General features: G+C 52.2%; 1 protein-coding gene across 6 annotated transcripts in view; it reads left to right on the top strand.

Annotated features, from left to right (window-relative positions):
* NOD2 (nucleotide binding oligomerization domain containing 2) overlaps positions 1 to 16621 on the top strand; it is a 35736-nt gene extending 19115 nt beyond the window's left edge. For 5 of the 6 annotated variants that reach the window (XM_025852330.2, XM_025852333.2, XM_025852336.2 and 2 more), the window contains 8 exons: positions 2868 to 2951; positions 3164 to 3247; positions 5567 to 5650; positions 7552 to 7635; positions 8352 to 8435; positions 9979 to 10062; positions 13487 to 13570; positions 15256 to 16621. In XM_025852330.2, the coding sequence (XP_025708115.1) occupies positions 2868 to 2951; positions 3164 to 3247; positions 5567 to 5650; positions 7552 to 7635; positions 8352 to 8435; positions 9979 to 10062; positions 13487 to 13570; positions 15256 to 15328 (661 nt within the window). In that variant the 3' untranslated portion in view covers positions 15329 to 16621. Of the gene's footprint in view, positions 1 to 2867; positions 2952 to 3163; positions 3248 to 5566; positions 5651 to 7551; positions 7636 to 8351; positions 8441 to 9978; positions 10063 to 13486; positions 13571 to 15255 lie in introns of those variants that run through there. The other variant, XR_012375748.1, reaches the window with a different exon arrangement.
* Positions 16622 to 23171: the final 6550 nt, after the last annotated feature.

Here is a 23171-nt window from a genome sequence, read left to right as displayed (position 1 = left end):
GGCAGCCAGCCGGCTGCAGGCTCCCTCACTTTCCTTCCTGCCTTGAAAGGGCATGTCCTGCTCCCTGTTTAAAACCTCTGAGAAAGCAGAAGTGGTAGCTTAATGTTAAAATCTACTCACAGCTTTCTGGGGCTTTTGGTCTATCCCAGATGACCTTATTTGACCCTAAGCAAGGGATAAGCCTCTCCTTGAATCTATTAAGAAGGCACACCTTCTCTGGGCCAGAGCAGCAAGATTTTTTTTTTCCTCTGGAGCAAACATATACCTATTTATTAGAAACTTGGTGGCCTGTGTTATCCCTTACATAGGGTCCGTGGTCGTAAGTTTATAAATATAATGTAATAATAATGATATGTAGCATATTTTATATAGTTAACATGTATATTATAGATAATATATGTTATGAATATATCAAGAGGCTATAGTGTTGACACATTTAAATTGGGTCATTTGCAGAGAGTTTAATAAAGGGACTGTTTACAGAGGCTTGGGCAGCAGTTAGGAAGAGCCAGGAGGGACAGGGCAGGGTCCTGAGGCCTGTGACCATGAGGGTGGGGACGGGGCTGTCACCCTCCGCAGGCCTGGAAAGGCAGGGCTGGGGGGCAGGTGTGGAGAAGGCTGCCTGGTAGGACCTGAGGCTACAGAAAGCTGGGAGAGTGGAGGTCCTGGCCTTTCCTCCCCTTCCCACTTGTGCCTCGACCAACCAACCGGGAGTTAGCGTGGGGAACCTGCTGCTGTCATCCATGGGCATCAGCCCCTCAGGACCGAGAGCCAGGCAGAGAGGGGAAAGTGGATCTGGCCAGGCAAATGGAAGACGGCCAGCACCATACTCCATTTCCCCAGGAAGGAGGAATCCCCATATTTTCACTCAGGAAGTCTGAGACCTGTCTGTGGGAGTCATTTTCCTGATAAAATATGAACGTGCATTTTTCTGAATAGTGGACCTGTCATCCTCAAAGGGGTCCTCGAGTCCCAAGAGGTCGGGAACCACTGGCCTGGATGATCCTTATAGACCAGTCCATCCTTAGAATGAATGGACGCCTTCTCCTCAGTTAAGGAAAGCCCACGTCACTCCCAGGATGTGTCAAAGCGCTGAGGGGAGGCTCGAGGTCTGTTTCTTATTCTCCGAAGAAGGTGAGGATGGTCTGGTTCCAGTGCTCTGCCCGTAGGTGAAAAGGAGCTTGTGGAAATGCAGATTCTAGGGCCTGTCCCCATTGATTCTCATTCCCTAGGTCTGGGGTGGTCTGTGGGTGTGGGAACCAGCTTGATTTTCCACGAGCCATAAAAGGCCTTGACCAAGTTCCACTGCTCTTTACTCTCTGTACCGAAATTGCCAGTGCTGTGTGGGAGGGGAAAGGACCTGGAGGTTGCTGCTTGGGCATTTCCTGTGTGTGTGTGTGAGAGAGAGAGAGAGAGAGAGACAGACAGAGACAGAGGGTAGTGGACAGCAGGAGGGCTCCTCTCCTCCACAGCTCCTCTCTCCCACTTGAATTGTTTCCATGCCAACAGAAACATGCAGCCTCCAGGAAACCTGTCTACAGAGTATCCTCATCTGGGTTTCTTTAGACCCTGGCTCTGACTCGAGGCTGCTGGCTTTCACAGTTTTTGGGCTGTGACCCACCGTGAGAGAGCAGGTACAAGCAGGCACACAGGCATCTAAAACTGAAACAAAAACTTCACAAAATGACTCTCCGGTGTAAACTGGGATGCATTCTGCCCGCTTCTGTTCTTTTTCCCTTTCAAAATGCTGCTGGGCCCTTCCGAGTTGATTTCATGACACACCAGTGGGTCATGACCTGCAGCCTGAAAATCACGGCTCTAGGAGCCCCTAGAAGGCCTTGGGGGAGAGGCAGGGGATGTCATGCTCGTGGGTGGGGTTCGGAGCCAGACGTCCCGGGCCCAGATTCTTTAGGCGCTGTGCAGCCTTGGCGCGGTCACTCCACTTGTCTGTGCCTCAATTCCCTTCCCCTTAATAGGCATCCTGGTAGTAGCTACGTGGTGAGCTTTTGTGAGGATTAAATACCTTTACTTTTGGGAAGTGCTTAGGTGAGCATTCCATGCACTTGAGCAGTCATGATTATAGGGAGCTTCTACCCATTCCAGGGGCTCCCAGGGCTTTATGTGCACTGTCTCTTTAAATCTTATTCTCTACAGCCAGGTGGGGCTGGGAATACCATCCTGAGGAAGGGAGCAGCAAATAACTAGTAAGTGGCTGCTAAGGATCGGAATTTCCACTGTGGGATTTCAGAGCCCACGTTGTTAACCTTTAAGTTAGGGTCTCCCCGATCTGCCCGAACATGGGGATCATGGGCACAGTTGTTGACATATACAGACCCCTGGGTCCAGCCGCCCCACACGTACAGAACCACCAGCTCCAGGGGAGGGGCCTGAGAGTCTGTATTCTAGAGACGCTTTCTGAAGATCTAGTGGCATCAGGTGAGTATGGGGGATGCTGCCCTCCCGTGCCCACCGTCCCCTCCTGCGGGGGAGGGGGCCGGCTAGTTCTCACCACACCCACCCACCTCGGAACCTTCTGTGAGGCTGCTATGAGGATCGTTTCTGTGTTACAAAGCTGGAAACAGTTTCTCGGACTAGGCCAGTGACCCTGAGGATTCCAGTGTTCTTTGGCAGGAGCTCTGGGTCTCTGCTTGCTGAGCTGTCCCCTACCTAGGGCATGGCGTCGGCACCCAGACCAGGGATGGGGGCGTCTCCTCTGTTCTGGGGCCCTCAGTGCTTTGTGGTGTTTTCCAGAAGCCCAGATGATGGCACTTTGGGCACACATGAAAATCTCTCCGGGGGGTCTTGTTTATTTGATTTTTCTCTCCTCAGCTCCATTTTCAAATTTATTTGTTTTGTCTTTTGTTCAGCTTGCGAGATAACAATATCTCCGACCGAGGCGTCTGCAAGCTCGTGGAGCATGCGCTGCAGAGTGAGCAGCTGCAGAAGTTAGCGTAAGTTGGGCTTGGGCTGCGGACATCGGGGCCTCGTGCCCCCAGCCACGCTCCAGGCCGTGCCACCGGGGCTGTGAGCAGGGCCGGAGAGGTCTGCCTGGTCAGAGGGTGTGGGCGGCTTCTGTGCTGAGGGAACCGGCTACCTGGGGCTTGGGGTGGTCACTGACTGTTGTCCTTGGTCTCCATGGCTCCTCCCTTTCGGAAACTTCCAGGCTCTTCAACAACAAACTGACGGATGGTTGCGCACATCCCATGGCCAGGCTCCTTGCGTGCAAAGGGAACTTCTTGGCGTTAAGGTGAGCGCTGCCTTTCTGCTGCACAGCTGAGTCTGCTTGGTCTGGCCTTGGCCCTGGCTCGGCCTCTGCTGGGCCGCTAATCTCCTGGCTGCTTTACAGGGCCTTGGAGCAGGGTTTCACCAATGCTCTGACCTCCCCAGCAAACTCCGGACCGGCTCTGCTCGGCTAAGGGCTTCCCGCCCTTTGACCTTTAGCCTCCAGGGCTGAAGAGGGTTTCCAGGGCCTTTTCCTTCCCTGGGTCTAAGAGCCTCACGAGCTCTCTGGGGTTTCCCAGCTCCCCGATGGACGTTGAGCACGGGCCGTGGGCAGAGGCGTGCACCAGTCCCCTGTCCCCACGGCGGTGGCAGCCAGTCGCCGAAAAGCTCTCAGAAGGTCCTTTCGGTGCTTGGTGGGTCCGGCTTTGTACTCCAGTCTGTGAAGTCTGCGATTCTGCTGCTCTTGGCCCTCCCGGCTCAACTGGAGTCGCTCTCCTGACACCGTTAAATCACCTCTCCTGCTGGCCCCTGGCTTGGCCTGGCTTCTCTCTCTCTCTCTCTCTCTCTCTCTCTCTCTCTCTCTCTCTCTCTCTCTCCGGGGATGTCTTGCCACCTGGACTTATGTGGCGGTGAAAGAAGAAGAATTTATGTGGTTCACCTGGACTTATGTGGCGGTGAAAGAAGAAGAATTTATGTGGACGAACATTTGCTATCGTCCATTCTTTCTACCTGCTGGGCTGGGTTTGGGGACGGGAGCTGCCATTTTTAAATTGCTAACCATGTAGCTCAGTCTCAGGCAGGGCTGCTGAGGCCTTTCTGTACAAAGGACTCTGTTTTGCCACCACCACCTGCTCCCCCAGACTCAGAATCCTGAGAGCCGCTGTGGCCAGTGGGAGGGCCGTGGGGTAGCGGGAAGGTGCTACACTCGAACCTGAGGCCTGGGTTCTGGGCTAGATTAGCATGATAGTTGAGAGCATGGGGCTCTGGGGATCAGACCAACTGAGGTTTGGGTCCAGGATCCCTGAGATTTGAATCCTCATTTGCTGTGTGACCTTGGGTCAGCCCAGTGCCTCTGTGACTCTGTTTCCCCTACCATAAAATGTGGATAATAATTACAGCTTCCTCATAGTTTGTTGCGATGATTGAATGAGTTCACATATGCAGAGACCTGGCACACTAAGTCGGTGCTTTAAGCAGTGAGCTCAGTGGCTAAAAGATGGCGAATAATCACGAAAGTTCTCAGTATGTTGGTCCAGTAGTTCAGGCCTCTGAGGAGGGATTAGATGTGCAAGAAATTTGTTGGGGAAAATGCCAATGAGGGGCAGTGGGGGAAGGCACTGGGGGAGGCTGGGCAAGTCAGGTCTGACCCTGAGGGAGGGGGAGAGGGAAGGAAAGAAGGCTGGGAGGAAGTGTCCTGGCCTTCAGCGCAGTTCTGAGAGCACAGACGGTGGCGGCCAGTCCTCCAGCCAAGTGTGCCCAGCTGGGTCTCGTGTCTCCCCGTCACTGGCCGGGAGACTCCTGTGGGAAGCGACCGCGGTACAGAGGCGACCTTGGGTTTCCCAGCCCAGCAGCAGGGGCCCTTAATCACAGGGCCTGTGGTCAGAGGTGTGAGACGCCACCACACTCCTTCTGGAAGGGGATGATAGTGCCTGCCTTGCAGCATTATGAGCTAGAGTGGCCTCAAGGGCCTGAAAGTTCTCTAAAAAGAGAAAAGTATGTTATTAGTTCCAGGAAGCCTGGGGTTGTGGGTGAGAGTTCTGGGGACCTCCCTGAAACTCTCCGAGGTACCCGGATGTGGCTGAAGCCTCCCCCCTCCAGTCCCCGCTCAGCAGGATCCCCTTCCCTCTCCCAGCGGCCTGGGCCTGTCCTCTTTCCAGAACAGGTGAGTGCTCCCTGCAGCAACAGTGGACCCAGGAGGGCTGCAGGGGGGCATGGAGTCTAGCACCAGCCGGTGGCTGACGCAGGAGGAAAAGGTGTGATAGTGAGTCACCCTCCCGCCCCTGGGGAAACCACCTCCTAGGACACCTGCCTATTGTGCATTCTGCCCATACCTGTCACACAGCTTTGCAAAACAGGTTTCCCCCACTTCTTTCCCTTTGCAGCTGGGAAATGAAGTAGCGGGAGTCATTACTAAGTTCCCCCAAACAGGAATAGAAAAGCACATACGCTCACTGTTGGGCAGGCGGGAGTGAGAAGACAGGCTCCTGCGTCCTGCAGGGAGGTCCTCAAAGCTTTTCTCCATGTTTCTGTGTCGGGGGCACACTTTTCCCAGAAGCCCCGGGCTTTCTGGGCACTCACATCTCCCTGTCCCGCACATTCTTCTCCTCCCTGCCTTCCCTTCCAGGCTGGGGAACAACCATATCACTGCCGCGGGAGCCCAGGTGCTGGCCGAGGGGCTCAGAGCCAACGCCTCCTTGCAGTTCTTGGGGTAGGTTGGATTCTGGGGCAGAGGGAACGCGCGGGGGGGGGGGGGGGCGGGGGGGGGGGGGGGGGGGGGGGACCGCATGGGGGGCGTTGGGGGACTTAGAGGTAGGTGACACATTTTAGCTAGAAGGCCCCAGAGGCGGTGGGAGAGAGTGGGTGGCCCTCGGCTGCTTTGGTGTTTGTCTTTCACTCAATAAACAGGAAGCTCAGGATGAGCCCGTGGTGGCAGGAAGCCCTCTGGTCCTCCCTGGGTCCAGGGCTGTGCCTCTCGCCTTCGTGAGTCCCTCAGAACCACTTGGGAGCTTCTGAAGAATGCCTGGGCCCCACACTAGACCAATTAAATGAAGCGCCTGGGTGCAGGGCTTAGGAATCCGTCATTTTTAAAAAAAGCTCTGCAGAGTTTGTGTGGCCAGGGATGAGAAGCAGGGTAAGAGATGGAGGTGGACAAGGCTGGAGACTGGCCCCAGGATGGGAGGGGGCTTTGCCGGGTTCTTCAGAGCGCATGTTGCTGTGGGGTCAGGCCAGGCCTTCCAGGGAGGGCAGAAGAGTCAGACGTGGGCTGGGAGGGCAGTCCCACAGACCACAGGTCCCCACAGAGTGTTGCGGCGGGGGGCGGGGGGGGAGGAGGGGGGCGTCCTCTGGTTGCCGGGCAGAGTGACCACCCCCCAGGATGGCATCCGTGCAGACCCCCCTCCCATCCCGCCTCCCCTGGTGTGAGCTAGGGTCCATTGGACGAGAAATGGGGGTTTGAGGACCCAAGGCTGTAGGAAGAGAGACTAAAACCTTAGGGCCCAACCCATTTCATAGGCAGGCGAGCTGCCCACACGCTTGGGAGATCACCCTTCCAAGCTGCGTGCCTTGCCACACAGAGTCCAGCCCAAGCGTGGCCCCAGCCCCACCAAGCTCTCTCCTGCTCGGGGTCACAACTAGTGGATCGGGGGCGTTCTCTTTCAACACATGTTTATTAAGGCACCTGTCTGGACCAGGCACTGTGCTCAAACCTCCAGATGCTATCCGCTGATACAAACGGTTCTGAATATTGGTTTTTTCTTGCTTAACAATATATCTATCTTTCATACCCTAATGACATCATTTTTGAAAGACAAGCTGCTTAGTATTCCACAGGCTGGGTGGCTGTAATCTCTAACCGGGCTCCTGTTGAGACACACTGAGGTGGTTCCAGGTTTTTTGCCGGTTGTTTGCAATCTCCCCCGGGGAACAGAGCGGTGCTGGTGCAGAGCCAGGGTTCAGTAAATATTTACCCGATGAATGAAAGCTCAGGGAACCTCTTAGTTCGGCCACCTTTGCTCATGTGTGCCCAGCCAGGTCGGGGCTCACTTCCCGTGTGTAAAACAGCCAGGTCAGAACGTCTGAGTCAGTCCCCACCTTTGAAAAGGGAAACATCCATCCAGACTGCAGGAGGTCTGAGGGGGATGACCCCTGGGGTGAAGGAGTTTGACACCACGAAGGAACGGGGGACACTAGGGAGGAGCAAGAGAGAGGGAGCTGGCTTGTGGTAAAAGAATGGGACTTGTTTTGGGTGGTCCTGGAGGATAGTTGAGGGCCACGGGGTAGCAGTCCCTGGGAAGAAGGGTCAGGAAAAATGTTAACCCTGTGACTTGTCACTGAGAGGGAGTTCCCTGTCCCTGAGGGCATGTGCTAGGTGGGCCTCTATTGTTCTGTAAATCTGACTGAAAAATGTGAGTGTAGTTTGGCCATCCCTCCAAAAAGGTGGAGGTAGGACCACTTTGCTGGGACCTAGGAGCCCCACTGAGACCATTCTGGAACTGGGTGGTCGTAGCCCCTCCAGCCGGGGACGTAGAGGGGAAGGGCAGGCGTCATGCATGTCTAGAACACACAGCAATAACTCACTGGCCGACTGACAGAATCTGTTGGCATTTTTAGGTTGTGGGGCAACAAGGTGGGTGATGAGGGGGCCCAGGCCTTGGCCGAAGCCTTGGGGGATCACCAGAGCTTGAGGTGGCTCAGGTAAGCTTTGGGGTCTGCATGGCCGTGGGGAGTGGGCATGAGGAGGGAGGAGCCTGGGCCAGTAAGTCCTTCATTTGCTTGAACTTTGTTTTACATCCCCCCCACCCCCCATGTTAGGCAGTGGGATGAGAAAAAAGACCCTTGGATTTGGAGTCAGGACACTTGAGTCTTTCTGGGTGACTTTGGAGTATCCCTTCTTCTCTCAAGGGTCTTGATTCTCAGGGGCAACTAGGTGGCTCAGTCAGTTAAGCATCCAGCTCTTGATTTCGGCTTAAGTCATGATTTCAGGGTCGTGAGATCGAGCCCCGCGTCCAGCTCTGTGCTCAGCATGGAACCTGCTTAAGATTCTCTTTCCCTCTCCCTCTGCCCCTCCCCATTCTCTCTCTCTCTTTCTCTTACTGAGAAATATTTAAAAAAAAATATTCTAAAATGGGTCCTGATTCCCTATCTATAAATTGAAGATTTGGGGCTGCATCAGATATATTCTATCTCAAGAACCAACTCCAGTCCATTAATAGTGACTACCCAGGGCGTCATGTCGGGAGGGTGCTTCCTGTGCTTCATGGAAAAGAGCACTGTAATCAATCAGTCATGTCCGAAATGAAGCCGACCAGGAAGCTGGGCCATAGGTGTCGTGCATTTTGCCCTTCTTGGCTTAGCTTCTCTCTGAGGTCCCTCCCTGCCCTGACACGTTGTTTTTCCTTGATTCCATTCAGCCTGGTGGGCAACAACATCGGCAGCGTGGGGGCTCAAGCCTTAGCATTAATGTTGGAAAAGAACGTGGCACTGGAAGAACTCTGGTGAGGTGGGAGGGTCCCCTGCTCTGGGGGGCAGATAAGTCTTTCTCGATTCCCAGGCCTCCTCCGTGGAGGCGGATAAAACTGAGCTGGATAATCACGCGGTTGGGCTTTTGGGTTTGTCTTTCTCTATGTCCTGGGTGGCGTGAAGCATAGAGAGCCTGGCCTGTAGGTGCCGATTCTCTTTATGTAATTATATTTATGGGTTTGTATACTGCCTCCATGTGGCATAATGGTTGAGAGCGGAGACTCTGGGATCCAGCTGGCTGAGCTTCCAGGCCTGCTGTGATCTCAGGCAAGTCATCTAATAATCTCTGCATCCCAGGTTTCTTACCTGTAAAATGAGGGGATGACTGCTTCCAACGGTAAAGCATATGTTATCATACTCATAATGTTTTGTTATTTCTAAGTCGAGTGCCTAAGAACACGTGAGAGTAGAGTGAGGGTCACCCTGGAGGGTGGAGTGGGGTTTGGAGCAAGTTCAAAGGTGAATCATAAATTGTACTTGCATCGTTGACCCGAAACTGATTCTAAGTTTCCCATCCTTTAGATGCCACTAGTCTGGTCTTCATATGACACGGTCTGGGCACTCCCTGATTATATCAGGGAGATCAAACACTGCTTTCTCCAAGAAGTGGAAGGGCATTGAAACCTCTGATCATTGTCACAAAGTGGATATTGTGGTGGCCTTGGCTGTCAGCAGGGCTCCCTAGCTCTGCCGATGTCCCATTGATTATACCCCGACTAGACTGTACCACTCGGAAATCCTCGTTAGAGGCAGGTCTCACCCTTGGGTGTATCAGTTATGACTACATGATTAGGCTGCAGGGGAGGGAAAAACTCCATGTCCAGTGGCTCAAACCAGTAAAGGATTTATTTTTTTCACGTCTGACCAGTCTGGAGGCCGGCGGCGTGGGGCTGGCGTAATGGCTCCACCAGGTCAGCAGGGGTCGGAGACTCTGTCTCTCTGTCCCTTCAGATCCTCAGTCTGTGGCTTCGCTGTCAAGATTGGGTGCCGCATGGTCACCAGAGGGCTGCTGTACCTGCGGTACTATTTCTGTGTCCCCAGATTCAGTCTGTATATCCAGGAAGGGCAGGAGGCACAGGCCAGTGAGGTCTGTCTCTTTGAAAGAGCATGTCCATGAGCCCCATCTGCCGGCTTCCCCTTATGTGTTAATGGCCGTGTGGATGTCACTGGCCAACCCCGGCCATAGTGGAGAGTGGGAAATGCAGCTTTTTTTTTTTTTTTTTTTTTAAATCAAGCACAGGGTTGCCCAAATGGAATGAGGCTTCTGTTAATAAGGAAGGGAAAATGGCTATTAGGTCACCTGGACATGAGGAAGCCTGGGGTGAAGTCTCTCCCAGAGACACCCCTGGGATTGAAGACCCTCACACGCGACTCTCCTGGGTCTCACTTTATCTGTAAATGTAGATTTTCAGAGGTTGGCTTTTCTAACTGGGGGGCAAGCAGGTTAATCCTTACTGACATCCTCTTCTGTAATAAATGTTACCATATCAACCGGATTTTCTGTCTTGTTCTTGCCAGCCTGGAGGAGAACCATCTCCAGGATGAAGGTGTGTGTTCTCTTGCCAAAGGACTTGAGAGGAATTCAAGTTTGAAAGTTCTAAAGTAAGGAACCCGTAAGCAGGAGGCGGGATGATAATGACGGCCTGGGGGGGGGGCGGGCGGGGGGTGTCTCTGGGCAGCTTCCTGCCTGGCTAACTCACCCAGGCAGGGTGACCTGGCAGAAATTGCCTGGTAGGGTCAGGGATCCCCCAGACACAGATGGGGATTCAATGCAAGTTGTTTACTGGGGAGGTGGTCCCGGCACACCCTGGTGAGAGGTCAGTGAAATGATGTGGGGGAGGACAGGGACCCAGGAACAAGTGTGTCATCAAGCAGTTATCACCCCGCTTATCACCGAGGGCAGTGGGGGCTCAGACCTGCTGGGGAGCTCCAGGAGCCCCTACCCAACCGAGGAGCGAGGCAGCAGGGGTGTTTGGCCTGTCCTTCATCGGTGTGCATGTGGGGATATGAATTTTCCAGCACTTCCGGTTTGCCCTGCACGCGGCCAAGCATGCTCCAGGGCGTCCGTAGAAAGGCCTCAGGCAGAGAGTGGAGGTCTTCCCAGCAAGCAGCCCTCAGAGTTAGAGGGGAAAGCTGAGGGCATATAGGTGCGTTGCCAATGGCATCTGCTCTGGGGCTTACAGGACATGCCCCCTCTCCAGGGGCCATCTCTGGCTCTGGCAGATGTCTTCTTCCAACATCTCTGGTGGTTTCTCTTAGGTTATACAGGTAGGCATGCTTGCATTTATTCGTGTGTGCATTCATTCATTTCTTTGTTGTACATCCATGACTACATTCATCCATTTATGTTTTGATGCAAGAAATATTTCTGGAGCGCTCACTGTGCCAGGCACTGTTGGAGGCCCTGAGGATAGAGTGGTAGAAAGAACAGAGCAGGGCGCCTGGGTGGCTCGGATGGTTGAGTGTCTGCCTTCGGCTCAGGTCATGATCCCAGGGTCCTGGGATCGAGTCCCGCGTCGGGCTCCCTGCTCCTTGGGAGCCTGCTTCTCCCTCTGCCTCTTTCTCTCTCTCTCTCTCTCTCTCTCTCTCTGTCTTTCACGAATAAATAACTAAAATCTTAAAAAAAAAAAAAAAAGAAAGAACAGAGCAGGCCTCAGCCCCCTTAGCTCTTAGATTCTAATGGGAGAGGCAGATAATGAACAAGTAAGCAAATACACAAGATTATTTATAATAAAGGCTCTAAAGAGAAGAGAATTCAAGGGAAAGATGTGTCAGGGAGTGTCTGGAGGGACAGGGTTGCAGCTGCCCGGGAAAGGCCTCTCTGGGAAGGTGGCATGGGAGTTGAAACCTTGAATAATAAGAAAAGTTATTGTTCTTATAATGCTGAGGTCTCAGGAATGCACACTCTAGGTGGACCGAACAGCAAGTGCAAAGGCCTTGTGGCAGAAACAAGCTTGGTGGTTTTGGGAACAGTGGGCAGGGCCTGCATGGTTGGACTGTATATAGGGGAGAGTGGGGGGAGGAAGGGGCAGGGTGAGGAGGCCACATAGGCCTCAGAGCCATGGGAAGGATTGGGGGCTTTATTCTAGGGGCCTTGAGAAGCCTTTGGAGGATTTTAATCTGCACAGCGACATGATCTGATTTACATCATAACAAGATCATGCTTGCTGCTTTGTGCAGAACAGATGGGAGGAGGGGTAAGATGGAAGGAGGGAGACCAGTCAGGAGCTCCTCCTGTCTTCCAGGCGGGAGATGAAGCAGAGAGGCTTGGATCAGGCTGGTGGCGGAGGAGAAGTCTGGTTGAAGGCGGGTGGGCGCTGGTTGGAGGTCCTGCGGTGGGAGGGTCCGGGAGCCAGAGGGCTGGAGGGCAGCAGCGCTGGCCAGAAGTGGTGGCGAGCCCTGGTGGTGGGCTCAGCAGGCAGGTCCCCGCCCATGAGGACAGGGACGGCCGATGTGAGGAGGAGCCCAGCTAGGGATCATCACGGGCTTGTGCGCGGGCTCTCCGAGGCTGGCGCCGCACCTGCCGGGGTGCCAAAGGTCTCACTGGAGAGGGACGTCAGGGCATCCTCAGATGGCTCCTTGTGCGACAGGAAGGGTGGCATCTGCCCTGGCAAATGTGGCCCGTGGAACACGCTCGCCTTCAGAGGCGGGCAGACAGCTGCCTCTGGGAGAGTGTCTGCTTTGCTGCCAGCCCGCCAGCCACTCTGGCAACACTTGTTTGTATTTCTTTGCAGGGGCGAGGGAGTTGCCAAATGTTTGGGGAAAACACTTGTGCCCGTCCGTCCCTTGGGTGAAACCGGGCTGGGAGGCCTGGGGGACGCCAGGACTGTCTAAGTGGGGGCGCCAGGCTTTGCACACGGGGGGCCGACGGCATACCTGGTTTAGTACTAACCAGGTGTGACACGGCACGTTCATCCTCCGTCGGTGTCACAGACTTAGCCCCGTCTACCCCAAGGGTTGCCAGGTGATGGCAGCAGGGCTTGGCCCACGCTGCCTAGTCCAGAGCCTTAGCATTAAGCACCACTGAATTCCATCATCCCTCACTGTTTCCCCTTCTTGGGGCGCCTGGGTGGCTCAGTCAGTTACGCATCTGAGTTTGGCTCAGGTCACAGTCTCGGGCTCCTGGGATCGAGCCCCACATTGGGCTCCCTGCTCAGTGGGGAGTCTGCTTGTCCCTCTGCCCCTTCCTCCTGCTTGTACTCTCTCTCTCTAAATAAATAAAATCTTAAAAAAAAAATGGGGGAGCTTCTTATGTACCTTAAAAAAAAAAAAAAAGCCTGCATCCTTCTTTTTCCAGGCAGAGTGGCTGCCAAATGTTGGGTAAGTGTGGGGGCTCTGGCACCTGGCGGGTTGGGTTTGGACCCCAGCTCCAACATTACCCACTGTTTCTCCTTGGTTTTGCGCTTCAGTAGCACTGAGTGTAAAGGGAGGTAATAATGGGACCCAGCAGGGGGTGGTGGCTCTTCTCTGCTGTCTCTGACAGTGTGCCTTCTCCCTTCCCAATTGCCAACCTCATATTTTCTCGAATCCATGTCTCTGTGCCCCCCACCCCACATGAAAATATTACTGTTCATTGATTATTTCCCATCAGTTGAGTATGGTGCCAAATGCACCACAGAATATGCCATTCTTTTGTTTAACTCTTAGACTCCAAGAGGTAGGTGCTCTTTTAGGTCTGTCTTACAGATGAGGAAGTTGGGATTAATTTGCCTGAGATCAGAAAAGATGCGGTGTTAAGTTGGATTGGAACCCAGGGAGTAAAATGTACATACTTAACCCCCATGCCACAGCCCCTTCCTAAGGGAGATACACGAATCTGGGAAACAGAGGAAAGAGTGGTGCATTTCCTTGTAGGCTTTGAACCTTTATGGATGAGCTTGTTGGGAATCTCAGACAAGAGCGTGACATGTCAAGGGGGCAGGTGGGCTTCTGTAGGCTGGCCAACTCCCAAAGCCTCCTTTAATTGGACAGGCCCCAGAGGAGAACCAAGCATCCTTGAAGCTCACCCTTCCGTCTTTCTCTCCAGGCTGTCCAACAACTGCGTCACCTACCTTGGGGCAGAAGCCCTCCTGCAGGCCCTGGAAAGGAATGATACCATCCTGGAAGTCTGGTAAGGCCCCTGGGCAGGCCTCTTTACCTCTCTGAGCCTCCCTTTTCCAATCTGTAAGATGGGGCCAGGAGAGAGGGGGAACTTATTTTCCCTCTGGGCTCTGACATTCTGTGACATTCTGCATGCAATGGATCTAATTTCTCTCTGGGGAAGATGTTTTCATGTCTCCAAGTGTGGATCAAGTGGTTCATTTTTAAACCCTGAGTATGCAGGAATGTTTCAGTCTAGGTAACAGTGTAGGAGGGGGTGGGGTGGAAGATGGACACGGACACAGGAATTTGGGGGCATTGCGCCTGCATTCCCAGGTTGGGGCTGTTGCCTCTGGGTGGAGGTGACATTGGTGGGGGTGGGGGTGGGGAAGGAGGTACTGTTGTACAGTGTTTCCAGATCTTTATAATTAAAAGCCATGTTCCTTCATGTGTTTGAAAAAAGCATTGAGTCACACCTTCAGAGACTTATGCTCCTTCTTTCCAGGGATGTATTTATCACTCACAGAGTAAGTATGAAGGTTCCCCCTGGTTTGATGTGTAATGAGTGAATGTCCCACTGTATGTGTTTCAGGCACTGGGCTATAAGCCAATCTTTTAAAACTAGGAGATTCCCCCATGAAAATCTATATTTCTTTTTTTTTAAAGATTTTATTCATTTATTTAATTGACAGAGAGAGAGAGAGAGACAGCGAGAGAGGGAACACAAGCAGGGTGAGGGGGCAGAGGGAGAAGCAGGCTTCCCGCTGAGCAGGGAGCACGATGAGGGGCTCGATCCCAGGACCCTGGGATCATGACCTGAGCTGAAGGCAGTCGCTTAACCGACTGAGCCACCCAGGCACCCCTGAAATCTATATTTCTGAGTTTTCTCCTCAAAGCTTCCAACTCTGGGTACTCACGGAAAATGCCAGTAAGTAAGCAGAGTAGAGTAGGGCTGACCTCACTGAGCTGGGCAGACCGGCTCTTGCCGACTGCACACCCAGCAAGCTTGGCATCCTGGGCCAGGCCCCTTTGACTGCCTTATGTCTCATCCCTGCGAGCTTGTGACCCCTGCTTTGCATATGCCGACTGACCGGTCCCTCCCTTAAAAATCAAGGCAGCAGCAACAATACATATCGGTTGATGAAGTTAAAAATAAAGACTTGTCGGAGTCTGCCCGGGGAAGAGATTTTTCCTCTCTGTATGATTGTGTAATCCCTGTAGGCCATGACGTCCTCAGGTCCTGGGCAGAGTGTGGGTTTTTGTTTTTGTGTTTGTTTTAAACCATTGCATGGTCATAGGAAATGTCACATTCTGCGTCTCGGGGTGGGGGAGGAAGCCAGCATCATGTTGATATTTTAAGGGTTCTGATGTTATTTGCCGCCTGTCGGCAGAGCTTGGGAGGGCATCAGGGTTTGCTCATTGCTTTCTTGATGAATTCTGCTGTTGCCTTAAAAAGAATCGCCAGCCTTGGGGAGTCGGGGTCGGCTGGGTCGGGGGTGGGTTTTCTCTGCAGAGTCCCAGAGGCTTGCTTCATCCCATGCAATGATTCATGAGCCGCCCTGGTGGACCAAGGCTAACACCAGCATGGGAGGGCTGCAGCTGGGCCCGGAGGGGCCAGGCCATTGAGTCCCAGGTTTAGGAAGTAGCAGCCTCCAATTAAAAGCACCGCCCTGGCTCAGCACTCATCCAAACCTCTCTTTGCTTTATCCCCTTTAGGCTCCGAGGCAACACTTTCTCTCCCGAGGAAATTGAGAGGCTCAGCCAGAGGGACACCAGACTCTTGCTCTGAAGCCTGGGGGCCAATGTTTATCTCAGTTTGCGAACAAGCTGTGGGTTTGGATCCCAGGACCCGGATTACATCTGGCAGCAGCCCATTCACACAGAGCCGTGTCCTGCCCAGGGCAGGGCTGGCGCAATGGGTCATCTTTGTTCCGGCAGAGGAAGGAGCCATAGTGCCCTTCAGAGCAGACTTTTCTGCAGGCGACTTTTGCATCTGGTTCTTCCCACGATTCAGTCCATGGAATGTAGCAGAGGGACAGCTCCTGCCGCCGCCTCCTGCTGATCTGATGTGGGTCAGTGGGGCCCATGGATGTTACCACGTGCCCATCACTGTAGAGACCTAGACCCACAGGAGATGCCCCGTCCCACCTGTCTCGCAATGAGGAGGTAGACTCAGGAAGCAGCTTTCTGCCAGGTTTTAACCCCTGGGTTGTCATCTCTCCAGGCTCTTCCCCACATCTGGTCCCTCCACCCATCCTGGACCCCCGCACGGGGCACTTCCTCTGTGGGGAAGGACTCAGAACACTGGTTTTCTCAGCTTTGATATTTATAGCCTTCCCCCCCCCAACCCCCACACATATACGCAGGGTGGGAAGGGCTATAATTTACCTGCTGCCCTTCCTGATACTTGACCTTATTGAAAGGGGACACGGGACGGCCATTTAGTTCCTCCAGACATTCTAGATTTTCACTTGATCTTAGCCAAAAGGCTGAGAAGCGATTTTCAAGAAAAATAAGACCACACTACAGCTGATATCATACGCATATTTTTATTTCTGGTGAAATCAATTAGTCTTCAGTTAAGCCTTTGGAAGCCACTCCCCACCCAAATGCAGTTTTTTAGAATCAGTCCGGGCCAGAATTTTGAGCAGTCCCACCAGGGCTCTGGTTGATGCCTGGGAGCTGGACTCTGACAGCAGACTTCTAAAATATATTCATGAGAGTTGGTTCAGTGTTATGTGATAGAAAGTTATGGACCAAAAATTTACAGGGGCAAAATCAAAGACTTTTCCTTATAAGGCAGATATTTTTCTGGATTTTTTTTTTTTTTTTCCAAATGATGCATGTTGAAGCCTCTGTAAATGGTAGGTGCTGTACAAGTGTTATTATTTAAACATTATTATTTGTGAACACTGGTTAATATTTATAAGCCACTTTGTTTTATTCTCCCCAGTTTGTTTTTATAAAAAACACCACCATGGATTCTATGCTGTAAATAGTCACAGAGAAGAAAACTGTGGAGAGCCCCCCAAAGCTGTCTTCATTGTGACCAAATATTTAAAAAAAACATTCCTGAACGTTGCCAGATAGTCAAGCACCGTCTTCTACTTGGAGGGGGAAGAATGATGTTTGGACCAGAAAACGTATTGGTTAGGGCAAAAGCAGTTCTTAGAAATAGGCTTGCAAAAAAACTCTCTGGGCTTTGGCTTAGAAAGGTCTAACCCTGCGTGAAGTCTGTGCAGGAGCCTCGTGGTGCCCCACATGGCTGCAAGGCAAACGTGAGGAGGCCTCTGGGCCTCCCTTGATTCTCTCCCCGTGGCTCCAGGGGTCTTAAGCAGGAGAAGGATGGAGAAGGTTCGGGAACAGCTCTCCGCAGCAAGCGGCCTCCTGGGTTGGCCTTGTTGAAATCATTCTCAGCTGTATTTAATGAGCAAGAGCTCAGGTAGCTCCTCACCGAAGTGAGATCTGCTTCCTGGGAATGTTTTTTTTTTTTTTTTTAAGATTTTATTTATTTATGTGAGAGGGAGAGAATGAGAGATAGAGAGCACGAGAGGGAAGAGGGTCAGAGGGAGAAGCAGACTCCCTGCCGAGCAGGGAGCCCGATGCGGGACTCGATCCCGGGACTCCAGGATCATGCCCTGAGCCGAAGGCAGTCGCTTAACTGACTGAGCCACCCAGGCGCCCTCCTGGGAATGTTTTGTGTGGGCCTCGCTCGTGAAATGCTGCGGCATCTCTGTGGGCTCCTGTGCGTGAGCTTGCCTGTGGGCTCTCCGTTGGTGGTGGTAGTTTCTGGCCGGTCTTCTGTCCTGATACAGAAGATCAGGAGGAAGGTGGAGATCGATGGGCCTGCTTTCCCTGAGGAGTAAACACAACAGTCCCTGTGTGTGGCGGCGACTTGGATGGTAAATTTCGTTTTCCTGAAATTCATTCAGCAATGATTTATGGGCCAGGTATATTAGGACCATCGATGGATGAACACAACAGACAGGATCCCTATCCTCAAAGCACTTAGGTTGGGGGGAGGTGGAGAGGTGGGCAGAAAACTAGTGAACTGGAAGATATAGAAAATAAGGTCCACTGTGGAAGTGCTAGGAAGGAAATAAACAGGGGCGCCTGGGTGGCTCAGTCATTAAGTGTCCACCTACAGCTCAGGTCATGATCCCAGGGGCCTGGGATTTAGTCCTGCATCAGGCTCCCCGCTGGGTGGGAAGTCTGCTTCTCCCACTCTCCCCAACTCACACGTGTGTGTGCTCTCTCTCTAAAAAAAAAAAAAAAAAAAAAAAGGAAATAAAGGTTCAAGATAGAGGGGAACCTTCAGATTGGGGATTGGGCTGAGACACGTAAGCTGGGACCCTAAGAATGAGAAGGGTCTGGCCTTGCCAAGAGTGAGGGGGCTTGTTCACCGAGGACAAGCTGCATGAAGACCCTGTCATGGGGAAGAGCTTGGTACATGTAGTAGGCTGAATAATGGCCCCAAATATTTAGCTCCTCATTCCTTGAGCCTGTGAATGTTGCCTTACGTGGCAAAAGGGACTTTAAAGAGGTGATAAAGGGGTGCCTGGGTGGTTCAGTTGGTTAAGCATCCAACTCTTGATTTTGACTCAGGTCATGATCTCAGGGTTGGGAGATCACCCGAGCCCCACATCCGGCTCCATGCTCAGTGGGGAGTCTGCTTGAGATTCTTCCTCCTTCTCCCTCTGCCACTCCCCCCGGTCAAGCTCTCTCTCTCTCTCAAAAAAAAAAAAAAGTGATTAAGATGAGGATCTTGGCTGGGGCGCCTGAGTGACTCAGTCGGTTAAGTGTCTGCCTTTGGGCTCAGGTCATGATCCCGGGGTCCTGGGATCGAGCCCCGCATCGGGCTCCCTGCTTCTCCCTCTGCCACTCTCTCTCTCTGTCTCTCATGAATAAATAAGATCTTAAAAAAAAAAAAAAGATGAGGATCTTGGGATGGGGAGATTTTCCTAGATTATCCAAATAGACCCTAACTGCAACCACAAATGTCTTTATTGAAGAGAGGCAGAGGGAGATTTGACACAGAAGAAGAAGGCGGTGTGACCACTGAGGGAAGATGCTAGACTGCTGGCTTTGAAGGTGGAGGAAGGGGCCCCACGGGCCAAGGCGTGCAGCTCTGGAAGCTGGAAAAGGCAAGGACACAGGTTTTCCCCTAGAACCTCTGGAGGGAGCGCAGCCCTGCCGCCACTTTGGTTCCAGCCCATTTTGGATTCTGGCCTCCAGGACTGTAAGAGACTTAATTTGTGTCATTTTAAGCCACCAAGTTTGTGGTAATGTGTCACAGCAGCCACAGGAAACAAATATGTTTAAGGCAAGCTAAGGGGCGAGTGTCACTACATGGGTTCGGGGAGGTAGGTAGGGCCAGTTCAGGAAGCGCCTAGTTGACCATGGTCAAGGCCTTGGGCTTGATCTTAGAATAATGGCAAGCCATTGGAGAGTTCTAAGCAGGATCAGTGTGACCCAGTGACATTTAAAGAAGACCTCTTTTGCTCCTGGGTGGAGAAGGGACTGGAAGGCATAGGGGTGAGATGAACAGAAAAAGGAGAGACCACCTAGGCGCTACTGCAGGTGAGAGGCAGTTGTTTTAATGTGGCATCAGCAGAGGTGGAGAGAAGAGGATGGATTCCAGAAATGTTCTAGGAGTCGATTCCTGAAGGTTTACAAATGGCATGGATGGGAGAAGAGGGGGAGGGGAGACTCAAGGCTCCTCAGTTTTTGACTTGAGTAACCGGGGCACACCATCCTGGTGGTCAGGTAGGAAGACAGATGGGAAGCCAGCTTGGAAGCAGGAGGGGCTTTGTTTTGGATGGTCAAGTTTGGGACACCTGAGTGACGTCAAGCAGAGACACCAAGTTATGCTGTGAGTCTGGAGCCCGTGGGAGAGGTCATTGCCAGGTTTAACAGCATGGGTGTCCTCAGCCTCTAAAGGGGAATGGGGTCACTGGGCCTGGATGTCATAACCCACGGAGAGATTATGGAGAAAGAAGAGTTCAAGAAGGTCTAGTGAAGGGTGCCACTGGGACCTAGATACGTGCTTACTGTCAGAGCTCAGAGTAGAGGCTTCCTACATTTCCAAAGTCTAGCAGATCCACCAAAAGCATTCTGGGCCTGGGCAGGTAACTTGCAAACAAGTTAGCCGACTTTCCAGAAATCACTTTGCAGAACAGGAGCAGACACATTCTAGATTGGTGGCTGAAAATACATAATTCTTATGTGCAGACAAAAAAAAGTACCAGAGCAAGAGAATTTTTTAAAAGAGCTTCAGACTTTTAATTATATTCACCATCATCCTAGAAGAAAAAAAAAAATGTCAATCCGAGTGCTCCCCCCCCCCCCCCCCCCCCTACATAGCGCCAAAATCAGATACTGGAACGAATACACCCCGCAGAAAGTGTGGGAGGTAGAATCACATTCTAAGCAGGCTGAGTTGAGACTACATACAGCATCATTTCATTATTGCACCAACACATCTTCACGCCTCCATCCCCACTCAGGAGATGGGTGCAGCCCAGCGGGTGAAGCACACAGCGGTGGGGGCGCACACTCTGGTAGTGCCCGCACCCGAGGGAACACGTAGGCTCGGGCCCTGGGGGGCAGGTTTCAGGGGAGCGACATCGGGGCCATCCTGGAGAATTACATGGGGAGAGCCTTCAGCTGTGCGGACAGGCAATCTGAGATCGTTGGATTCTCCAAGATTACTTTTTTTTTTTTTGCTCTAAATTTAATCCCATCTATCATCACTTCCAGAACAACCCACAGATCCAATCCCCTAGGCATCATCCCTCCCTTATCAGTCACCCTGAAAATCCCTCCCCTCCCTTTTTTACTTGGAACAACTTTCTTGACATCGTCAGTTCTGCATTGCCCGCCCCCCCCCCATGTGCTCTCTCCCACCCCCAGGAAAGAAGGGCCTCCTTAGGGGCCCATCCTTACCTGGATGACTACATGAGTGTCTTAACTGGCCTGCCTGCGGCCCCTGACCCACAACGTCAGCCTGTTAAAAGGTTAAGTCCGATGAATCACTGCTCTGATCAAAATGCTCCAGAACTTCCCAATCTAGCCCAGGGTGAAAGTCAAGTTCCCCTCTTGGCCTGGCCCACCCCTGTGTTTTCATGGACCTCCCCTCTGCCACTCCGACTCCCGTTCCCTGCACTCCAGCCACACGGCTTCTTGGCCACTCCTTGACAATGCAAACTGCATCCAGACCTTTGCACTTGCCTATTTCCTCTTACAGGAACACTCTTCCCGAGACAGTGGCCTGGCTGGCTTCCTCATTTACAGCAGGTCTTTGTTCAAGTGTCAGCTCATCAAGGGACTCCTTCCCTGAACCATCTACCTCAAATAGCCGTCCCTGACCACTCTCTCCTCCTCAGCCCTGCTTAATAGTGTCTTCCCAGCACACACCACCTGATGTATGTGTGTTTCTTCCTTCCCCTAGAATGTCAGCTCCATGAGAACAAGAGCCATGCTTGTTGCAGAGTCTTCCAGGGCTAGAATAGTGCCTAGTGCATAATCGATGCTCAGATATTTGTTAACCGAATGGAGAATCAACCTGCCTAAAGGAGGCAGAACATAGAAGTTGGGGAGGATTATAAAAACGAATCACCTCTTTCCTAATACCATTGGTGTCTCCTTCCTAAGGGAGGAAGGTTTCCTGCCACATGAGATCATTCCTAATGTATTTACTGCCCCAAATGGGATTCCGGAGGTAGCACAAAGGTCCCAACGAAGAGCATTAGACCCCTCTTCTCTGTGGGTGTGTTTTTTAAATCACGCAGAGATCATTTGTCATTGATAACAGCAAATAGCTCAAACGGGAGCATGGATTTATAGTTCAGCAGGATTGGGGGAAAGATGATTAAAGTAATCCCTTTTATCTTATCAAAAAGAGCTTTAGGGTGACCAGAGTAAAAGCCCCACACAGAATGTTCAGTTGTACCTGCAGATCCACCCCCCCAACCCCCCATCTCTGAGAGACAAGCACATCCTTGGTATGGCAGACTCCACTCATCCAGTGACTGAAACACCGTGCTGGGCTGCAGGGAGAAAGCACCCATGCAGTATCCTTGCCTGTGGGGACACCCGGTCCAGTTAGGTGGTTCAGAGCTTATTCATTAGCCCCATGGTTTAGAGCTTATTCTGAATGCCCCTATTCCCAGGAGTGGTGGGGAAACGGCCGGAAGCATGGGAAGCTGGATGAACAGCTAGGAGTTGCGATTTCCTGGGTTGGGGAAGGCAGAAGGACTTAGGTGGGAGTGGAGGAGTATCAGGAGTTCACTTTTGGCTGTGTGGAGTGGAGGTGCTGAGCAGGCAGTAGGACCTAAAATACTGAAATTGGTGAGGCTGGAAGTTAAGAGGTAGCCTGTGGTAGCCATTTGGGGAGCACGGGGCAGGGTCTAAGAAATGACCGTTACTGGTGCTACTGAGATTTGGTTGGGTCCTGCATAGGTGTTACTCCAAGTCACAGGTCCCTTACCAGGCGACCAGGTTTCCAGCTCTTGGGGCAGAGCGCTCAATTTAATCCAGTAGCTTTTTGTTGGGTTCCTGCTGTGTACAACGGGAGCTATGGGAGACAGTTTAGAATCAGTGTTAACTACCCTATTAAAACCCTTCAGCAGGATCCTGCTCTTAAGCTAAAGACCAAAACTTGACTCCCAAGGCCCTACCTGAAGGGCTCTTTTGTGCTCACATTTACTGTGCTCTGCCTCTTTCAGTTCCTTCAATATGTCACGCACAGTCCTGTTCCCTTTGCCGGAAGTGCTCCCTTTCCCCCTTGGCTGCTAGTGGTCTTTCCTATTTCATCTTACAGGTGACTTCCTCAAACAGGCCTTCCCTCAGTGCCCAACCACCTCTTATGTGTGCTCAGCACAGTTCTCCTTCTGGGGCTCACCCTACCCTCCGTAGTTTAGTAAGTGATCTTGTAGCTAGTCCTTTAAGGTCTGTCCTTCCCTGCCAGAGGGTATGGATGGCATCTCTCTTGGACACCCCTGGGTTTCTTGGTCCCTGCTCGGTAACCTAACCAGCAGTTGTGTGGATCCAGGCCAGGCTGAGTGGAACAGGCTGTGAGGTGGTAGAGAAACAGAGGGGATCAAGCAGGGCCTGGAGCCATCTGCAAGGACCCTTGGAAGAGGGTGGACTTTGGTTAGGCCTGAAACAAAGGGAGGATTGGAAAGCAGAGAGGATGGGCATTTCAGTTGGAGAATCTGTTTCAACAGAGCTGGAAAGAGCCCTGACTAGAAATCAGGAGAACCAGGGTCTCAGCTCCTCTCCTTGGGTGACCTGGGACAGGTTATGTTCCCTCTCTGGACCTTAATCTCCTCTCTGTAGGAGAGACTGGCTTAGCAAGGATGGCAAATAATAGCAGCATGACCCTATTCCCCAATCTTATCCCCTGGCAGACGTCTCTTTTCCCTGAGAGCCTGAATACGGTTTTAGAATTGTTTTCAACACAATGTTCTGGACAGTCATTACCAATTTATGGGAGATGGTAATTGAGATAAGCCCTGTTTATCGGGCCTGGCTTGGAAGAGTATCTCTTGGATGAAGTCAGGCTTTGACAGTGTCTGATTCAAGGAATGGGTCGCAGGAGGACTGAGCAAGGGCTCTGACAGCTACAGGTA

The sequence above is a fragment of the Callorhinus ursinus genome, unplaced genomic scaffold, assembly GCF_003265705.2.
Source record: "Callorhinus ursinus isolate GAN/ISIS: 27379988/994484 unplaced genomic scaffold, GSC_fseal_2.0 scaffold56, whole genome shotgun sequence".
Classification (NCBI taxonomy): domain Eukaryota; kingdom Metazoa; phylum Chordata; class Mammalia; order Carnivora; family Otariidae; genus Callorhinus; species Callorhinus ursinus.
The sequence above is the reverse complement of the archived record's forward strand: the minus strand, read 5'-3'. Positions and strand labels throughout refer to the sequence as shown.